The sequence below is a fragment of the Gasterosteus aculeatus genome, chromosome 6 (genome assembly GCF_964276395.1).
Source record: "Gasterosteus aculeatus chromosome 6, fGasAcu3.hap1.1, whole genome shotgun sequence".
In the NCBI taxonomy this organism is placed as follows: domain Eukaryota; kingdom Metazoa; phylum Chordata; class Actinopteri; order Perciformes; family Gasterosteidae; genus Gasterosteus; species Gasterosteus aculeatus.
In genome coordinates this window covers 17056509-17065259 of record NC_135693.1, presented here as the reverse complement: position 1 = coordinate 17065259, position 8751 = coordinate 17056509, and the positions used below count along the sequence as shown (strand labels likewise).

The 8751-nt window shown below is 46.2% G+C and overlaps 1 protein-coding gene across 1 annotated transcript; it reads left to right on the top strand.

The window, feature by feature from the left end:
* Positions 1-518: 518 nt before the first annotated feature.
* Positions 519-8020, top strand: cyp26c1 (cytochrome P450, family 26, subfamily C, polypeptide 1). Its single transcript, XM_040179444.2, has 7 exons — positions 519-774; positions 1563-1915; positions 2933-3157; positions 3515-3790; positions 3944-4102; positions 4432-4842; positions 6193-8020. The coding sequence occupies exons 2-7, from the start codon at positions 1679-1681 to the stop codon at positions 6535-6537; spliced, it is 1653 nt and encodes a 550-aa protein (XP_040035378.1). The 5' UTR covers positions 519-774; positions 1563-1678; the 3' UTR covers positions 6538-8020.
* Positions 8021-8751: the final 731 nt, after the last annotated feature.

The following is an 8751-nucleotide window of genomic DNA, read 5'->3' as shown; positions in this document are numbered from 1 at the left end:
TTTTTTCCAACAATTTATCCACAGGTAAAACTACTCAAACTAACAGCCTACATTTTAATGATTAAATCAGATTTAAATAGTCTGAGCTGGAAATTTTTCTCCATAGACGCACCGTCAAATTTCATCCACAGAAATAAAAAATCAATCCAGTTGAAATCTAGATTATTTTCAGAGCTCGAACCCTCTGATCGGCAGAGCGACGCAGCGGCTGCAGCTCCGACCTGAAGTGAGAAGTTGTGTCTGTAGCGCGCTGGCAGCTGATTGGCTACCTGTTGGTCTCCTCCATCTGGTGCCCTCTTCCTATCTCCTCTCCCCTAGTCTCACCCCTCTCGCTCTCTCTCTCTCGCTCTCTCACCCTCTCGATCTGTCTCTCTCCCTCCTGCGCCAAGTCTCTCTCTCTCTCTCTCTCTCTCTCTCTCTCTCTCTCTCTCTCTCTCTCTCTCTCTCTCTCTCTCTCTCTCTCTCTCTCTCGTAGCGCACCGCTGCGTCTTTGCTCTGATCTCTCCAAACTGCCCCCCCCCCCCCCCCCCCCCTCCACCCGCCGCCGCCTCTCCACCTCTCCGGTGCGCGCGGTGCATGAACGAGCCTCTTTAACATATCCAGACCAACGTCATCCAGCGAAGGTGGATCATGCCGCGCGGTCTTTTCTATAAAACCCCCCGCGTCCCGCTCGCTGGGGACAAATAGCCGCCGGTTCGTCAGAGAAGGCAGAAAGGAAACGTTGCTTTAAAAGTACACGGATTTCCCTCGGCGCTGACGGGACGCCGGTCGCAGGTAAGTCTCGTGTTTAAGTCTCCGTATGGACGGAGCGTTTTCTCGTTATGTCGCACTGAAGTGAGCGCATGACTGAATACATTGTTAAACTTTTTTTTGTTCATCCTGTTGGCCTCCTCTCGATTCACCCCAACTTTTCCAGGCCTGTTAATTCGCTTCATTCTGCAGCCTACTGTATTTAAATCCCCCTTCTTCTGCTTTTTTTCTGATGTCTGATTTATTGCCCCTGCTCCATAAACCGCGGCCCGCCTGGGGGTTAAGCTGAGCCCCCTGAACTGTACCTATAAAGGAGCATAACCTAATAGACAAGCCGGCGCATGTAAACCTGTAAAACTATTTGGAATAGTTGACAGCTACTCCTCATTTTGAAGGAGCAGCCACAGCGAAATAAAGGGCGCACAGGAGAGAATTGAGCACGTTTCTCACACATTTCATGCAGCCAGCCGGTCCGATTACTGTTGTATCACATCCAATATAATCAATTACTGGACATTCATTATTATTTGTTTCAATAAAAAATAATCACTTATTGTGGTTTGAGGCATTCTAATAAATATCAGCCAGGTGAATCCTCGCGGGATAATACTAACTGGAAAGGAAGGCCAAGGTCCAGCTGGTTTGATTACTGTTATTATTGTCCACGGACTGGCTGTAATAACAGCTTATAACGGCTCTCGGCCATTGGCTGTCTCCAGCGACGGGTTCAGAGAGAGTTGAGAGTCACACTGCCCCCCTTTTCCAAACCCATCCACGTCCCGCTAACGCACAATTATTTTTTATTTGGGCAGAATTTACGGAGGAGAAAAAGCACAAGAGGGAGGAGAAATTGGACGCAGAGGGAAGCTTTGCGCAACGCCGCTGCTGTGAACGGAGCAGAAGCGCCTTTACGCACGGACACAGGTGGATGCTGGGCAGCGGACCAGCTCTCGAGGAGATGTTACCCATGGCCCAGTTCGGGGTGCTGTCGGCTCTGGCCACCGCGCTCACCTCGCTCCTGTCCGCGCTCCTGCTGCTGGCGCTGACCCGGCAGCTTTGGAGCCTCCGCTGGAGCCTGACCCGGGACAAAGAGAGCAGCCTCCCGCTGCCCAAGGGCTCCATGGGCTGGCCGCTGATCGGAGAGACTTTCCACTGGCTGTTCCAGGTGAGAGTTGACTCGTCTTGTTTTTTTTACAAAGCCTTCCAAAATACAGGTTCCTGTGCGTCTCTAGTTATTTATTTGTGTTGATTGTTTCATGAGGACTTGAAATGACCGGATCAATGTTCGTCTTACTATTCGAATAATGTATGACGTATGTGGGAGCGCGCGGGAAGCTTTAAAATCCTGCGGAGATTCTTCCAGGCGGAGTTCCGTTGTTAATGTGACATGTGCGGACTTGATGCTCGGTGCGCAATTCCTTCCTGCGGAGCAGAAACAGACGTTTTCTTTTCAAAACTTCCTCTTCTCCCCCCTCCTCCCCCCTCCAGGTCTCTGTCGTTATTTCTGTGTCTTCCACGGTGAGGAATGCACTCGCGTCCCCTCATCTGTGTCCCTCAAACCACGCGTGTGCGTCACGCACGGCGCCGTGTTACTGCACACGTGATGTGGCGGGTTCCTTTGTTTTATTCCTCTCGATTCGGATATTTCATCCCCTTCAATATTTAGCTACGCACACAGGTCGCAATGCATGTAGGATTTTTGAGAGAAACGTATAAAGAACTTCCCATGACAACACCATTTCCAATTGGGATCGATAGTTTTATAATTGAAGTAAGTAACATTCTTAGTGTTTTTTTGTAATCATATTTAATGAGTTTTATTATTAGGATCAAAGACTCTCGTTGCCAACTACAGTTTCTGAGTGATTGTTATGCAGATGATAGTAACTTGAAACTAGCAGTTTGGGTGACAATAAAATCTTCCCCTTAATTATTTTACCCCAAAAACAAACAAACAAAACAGCCTTGGCCCACGCAGAGAAACAGATGTCAACAGAAACTACCAATTAGTGTTTCGACATTTCCTGTTGAGCAGCAAACAAACTGGACCGAAACTAGCTGTTGGAATTTTGAACAGTGAAGTGTGGGAAAGCTGATTTCCGCCTAAATTGGTATTTTCGTCGACAACTTGTTACCTGAAATGTGACAAACTTGTAACTCCGATTCAATCTTCACACTACAGGGTTCCAACTTCCACATCTCGCGCAGAGAGCGCCACGGCAACGTGTTTAAGACCCACCTCCTGGGGAAGCCCGTCATCCGCGTGACGGGGTCAGAAAACATCCGCAAGATCCTGCTGGGGGAGCACAGTCTGGTGTGCACCCAGTGGCCCCAGAGCACCCGCATCATCCTGGGACCCAACACCCTGGTCAACTCCATTGGAGACCTGCACAAGAGGAACCGAAAAGTAAGAATGGAACCTTTTCACTTAAGTGTGGTCCATTATTGAGGTGACTATAAGGAAATACACCCGGTACTTCTGACTCTGTCAATCTTCTGATTGGTATCATGTCTAGTTTTCAACAATCACATAATGCTCATCTCAACTGAACCTGGCAGTGTACATTTCTGTACTCCTGTATGCTATCGTAACCCGTGCACCCTGTCCGGTCCTCGTATCTTCTACGTTTTTGTCTTACCTCTATGGAGCCCCAGCCGTCCCCACCCTGTCCTCCTTTTTATTTGCTGAAAGGTGTTGACTGTCGTGTAGAAGGTGGTAACCTTTTATGACACCTCTGTCCTTTGTTTCCCCGACCCTTTCAAGATTCTAGCTAAAGTGTTTAGCCGGGGGGCTCTGGAGTCCTACCTGCCCCGGGTGCAGGACGTCGTCAAGTCTGAAATCGCCAAGTGGTGCTCCGAGCCGGGCGCCATCGACGTTTACAGCGCGGCCAAGTCAATGACGTTCCGTATCGCAGTCAGGGTCCTGCTGGGTCTGCAGATGGAGGAGGAGCGGATAGTTTATCTGGCCAAGACCTTTGAGCAGCTGATGAACAACCTTTTCTCGCTGCCCATTGATGCTCCTTTCAGTGGGTTACGCAAGGTGAGAAGAGAGCGAACAAACCAACTCACGACACACTATTTTACTGACCTTTTATCCCTTCAGCATCACAGGGGCTGATGTATCCCACCCAACTTAACTGGATAATGATCATCTAATTATGTCTTTTGGGGGGGGGGGTCGTTTTCTGTCCAGGGGATAAAAGCAAGAGAAATCCTGCATGCCAACATGGAGAAAATTATTCAGGAAAAGATTGAGCGGCAGCAGGCAGAGGAAGAATATCACGACGCCTTTGACTACATGCTGTCCACTTCCAAGGAGCACGGCCAGCAGCTCAACATCCAGGAGCTTAAGGTACCCGAGCGCAGCACACACTATGATACAGACTTTATATTGGCCATTCAGGGAGGTCAGCTCAACTTTCACTCTGAAAGTGGCAATGAGATAAGACGACACTTCATTCAGATACGGCCACACAAGACTTCTTAACCCAAGTCATGTGCAAAGGTAATAGTTCAGGGTTCAGTTCTGTAGTGGTTCTTTGGCTGAAGAGTTCTCTAAAAGCAACAGCAGATCTCCAAGCGCACTAAATGTCTGTGGAATGAATATGATCACTGTTCAAATGAATTGATCCTAACCGGTTAATTGAGACGAATTTCATCCACTCACTTCCATCCTGGCAGGAAACGGCGGTAGAGTTGATCTTCGCGGCTCACTCCACCACAGCCAGCGCCTCCACATCTCTGATTCTGCAGTTTCTCCGCCATCCAGCGGTGGTGGAGAGGGCCAGGATCGAGCTGGAAGCCGAGGGCCTTGCCTACGAATCCCACAGCAGCCACAGACCATCTGATGTCACCACGGAGAAAGAGGAGGAAGCTGCAGACAAGGAGACAAGTCGCCTGCTCAACGGAGACGGTCATAATAACCAGAATCCCAGGGATGGTTTTCCACAGTCTCAGTCTCGTGTTCCCTATCTGAGCCTGGACAAGCTGAGCCGGCTCCGCTACGTGGACTGTGTCGTCAAAGAGGTGCTCCGCTTCCTGCCGCCGGTATCCGGCGGTTACCGGACCGCCCTGCAGACGTTCGAATTAGACGTAAGTTCAAGTCTCTGGTGGGAGTATACCATTTGTGTACACCGTCAGTCTGGGTAGGTGTTCTGTCTCCTTTACATAGCCACATATGAGGAGAAGTAGAGTACAAAGAGCATCTTTTAAGCTCACAGAAACAACGGTGGATCAGCGGCTGACCTCCGTGGTTTTGAAGACACAGCAACTTATTTTGACCGCCCCTTTCTTGGAGATGTCATTGTTAGAGTTTGAGAAGACCAGCCAGAAATACAGAAGTGCCAATAAGCACCATTAGCCTGCTGCAGTGTTTATACCGTGTTAGCCTTTGGCCTGAAGCCTTCTACATGTTTGCAGTTACAAGTCTAAACTGGTGATGCAAATGGAGACATGAAAGACAACTGGATACCGTCTTCAAAGATGGCGTCTAATTATTTCCATTGAAATGGCATCCTTCCTCATACTTCTTCATGTTTGGGAACAGCTTACACACTACAGTGACCTTCATACCAAGATTTGGGTTAGTGCAATTAGATCTGTGTTTGGTTATTTGCTAACAGCTAAATGCAGACGAGTACAATTGGTCCGACCATGCAAGCATGTGGCTGTTTGCGAGAGAGTCGAAAGGTGGTTTATCAACAGAAAATATTAAACGACTAGTGAGATCTTCAATTAAAACTTTATGCCAGAGGAAAAACTAATTCCTGGTTCAATTGAATTCTATCTTGGTCCAATTGTGATGTAGCAGGCCTCGCTGCACTTCAACGGACAAACACATTGACACACAGAGTTGCGTGGCCTTTGCTGAGAAAGCGCCCCGTCACAGCCTCGTCCCTCGGCCTTACGAGCCTCTTCTATGCCCTCAGTTTGCCCCCAATTTGCCGCACTTATTGCGACGGGACAATTGAAGTTCCAAACAGATTCCCAGAATACTATTGTAGTGCAACGTGCCATTTATGTGCCTCTTTCGCAGGGGATAAACCCCTTTAGCTGAGAAGTAATTGCAGCATCGAGAATGTAATTATGCCTGTTCACCCGAGTGCATCTTGTTTAAGCTGAGACATGGGAATCAGAACTCAGGAATAATTAGGATTAGGTTGTAAAGGGGTTGGGATCAATGGAATCAATGAATACATTAAGTCGGAAAAAAAAAAATTACAAATGTTTTTCAAGTAATAAAACATCATTATGTAGCTTTTCAATTTATGTTTGATAAAAGTTTCTACAAGAGTAAGTATATTGTCCATTAAAAGATACCTGTCCATAAGTCCACACAGCGGTTGGACTTCTTTCTTTGCTGTACTGCATGACATTGGTTTTTTGCAGATTTTCACACACATAAATGTACCAAACTAACTGAATTATATCCTGATTTCACAGGGCTACCAGATCCCCAAAGGCTGGAGTGTAATGTACAGCATCCGGGACACTCATGAGACCGCAGCGGTCTTCCAGAGTCCGGAGCTGTTTGACCCTGACCGGTTCGGACCGGACCGGGAGGAGAGCCGGTCGGCTCGCTTCAGCTACGTGCCGTTCGGCGGGGGCGTGCGGAGCTGCGTTGGGAAAGAACTGGCCCAGATGATCCTAAAGACGCTGGCAGTGGAGCTCATCGGGACCTGTAAATGGACTCTGGCCACCAAGAACTTCCCCAAGATGCAGACGGTGCCAATAGTGCATCCGGTCAACGGGCTGCATGTGAATTTCACTTACAACAACCCTCTTTAGACAAAAAAAAACCCCACCGCGTGACAGACTTTCCAAATAAATTCAACCCAAACGGGCATCTTAACCTCCAGTCTGCTTTTGGAAAAGCGCTCCAATACATGAGACACGAGCACCGCGCCAGGCCCGAGGGTGCAATTTCGGCCAACCTTCATTTCCACAGGCATGTAGAAGGGGTTTACATTGGTGGTTTGGAGCAACTCATCATCTCTACAGTGGCTTGACCCAAACCTCCTTAGAAACCACCAGCTCAACGTGTTCACCTGCAGCATCCCACAACTCTCCATTACATGCTTCTTCTTTTTTTTACGGTAGTTAAGGTAACTCGGTGCGATTTAGTTTGTCTGTGTAGCCTTTTCCTACCTAGAACTTCTGGGTTTGACAAAAGGTGCCGAGTGAACAGACCTACAGGACATTCTACTTTATTAAATCTAAGACCATGCAACACATCAACACTCGCTGACAGGAATGAAAGACCTCCTACAGTCTCCCTAAGGCCATCTTGCAGTTTCAACAACTTGTTACACAAAGTGGTTTACAGATGTAGCTTTTGCACCAACGTGCATCTGTAAGGACATACCCGAGAGCTATGAGCGGTCGCTGCGTTGGATGAGCAAGCATTTCGTATTTCACTTCAAAAAAAAATGCCTTTTTGAAAACTGACAAAAAACACAGCTGGTTGTATTCCTGTATATGAGCAAGGCACTTGATGCCGGTCAGCTCTGTGAAAATCCGCAGGAACAAATGCTCTTTATTAAATCTACATGTGAGTTCTCATTACGACCAGTGTAAAGTCAGAAAAAGAGTGAAAAGATCTGCGGTGGTATTTTAACACTTTTAGGAAACATTTCCAGCCCAATGTTGGACACAACATTTTTGCAATGAACTCATCTGCTAAACCACTTTTACTGACGGAACTTGCACTTAATATTGACACATAAATCCCACAACCAGGAACTACACAAACATCAGGGCAAAATACATTCAAACGGTTCTGTTTTTGGAACACGAATGTAATATACTACATATCCTCAACAGTGCTATTATGTGTGTATCAAATGAAGTAGCGTTATGAATAAGCTGTATTTAAAATGCAGATGTATAATTTCTGTTTTGCTTTTATTCTGTAACAATATTTGCTATAATTATAAATAGATAGACACTAAACTGTAAAGGACTGTCCATACAACTATATTTCAGTGCCAGTACGTAGATATCTTTCATTGTTTAGAGCAGCATTTATATAGAGTAAAGTTATTATAATTATTATCATTATTGGTCTAATGTTATGACTGTTTCTATCTAGGTTCGAAGCCTAACGGACACGCTGTGAATTCTTATGTACGGATGGATTCGTGGAAGGAGATAGCACTTTCTCTGCTTTAAGGAGTCTGTATATATTTGTCCTGTTGATGCATTCATTGAGTGTTCAGATGTAGCTGCTGTACAGTTGATAAAGAGTAAATTAGAAGATGAAAAACAGAAACAGTTGTCATATTTTGCTTTCGACAAGGAGATGTTTATGAGTTTAGACTGTCATTTATAAATGCTTTTTAAAGTTCTTGATAATTATTTTGTTTACATTAATATTGTTGAATTATTTATTTAATGTCTTGTTATACAACTAACATTATCACGTCACACAAAAACATCCCATTTCACAGTAGCAAATAATAAAATGATCAATTCAGAAAGAATCGCATATTAAGCCAGACACATGGCTGTTAATCACATCTGGCCACATCTGGATCCCCCTGCCACCGCTTCCTATATCCAGCATTCTATCACTCACTGTGTAACTAATCCTCACACCAGCCACTGTACATCCCACCACAGTTTGTCATCATCTACACGTATGCGGATGACACAAACATAGAAGGTTCATCCCACATAACAATAAAAATAAAACTAACAGCCGTTAACTGGTGAGTCAAGACGTTACGATTGTGGACTTCAGAGACCGAACCGACACGCAGTGGCACAGAGTTGCCTTAACAGTGGTATTAGAAGTATGCACAGTATTTACAGTGAATGAATGTAAGACACACTTCATAACTTGACCTCATTACTAACAAGAAGGACAGTGTGGTAACGCCGGAGGTCATCATGGAGGACGGCGCTGGGGTCACCTGTTAGGTCACCAGGCGTTTCCATCCTACACCCTCCATAGGCAGAGAACGGGGTGGAGAGAATAATGGGAGACAAACAGCCCGGCCT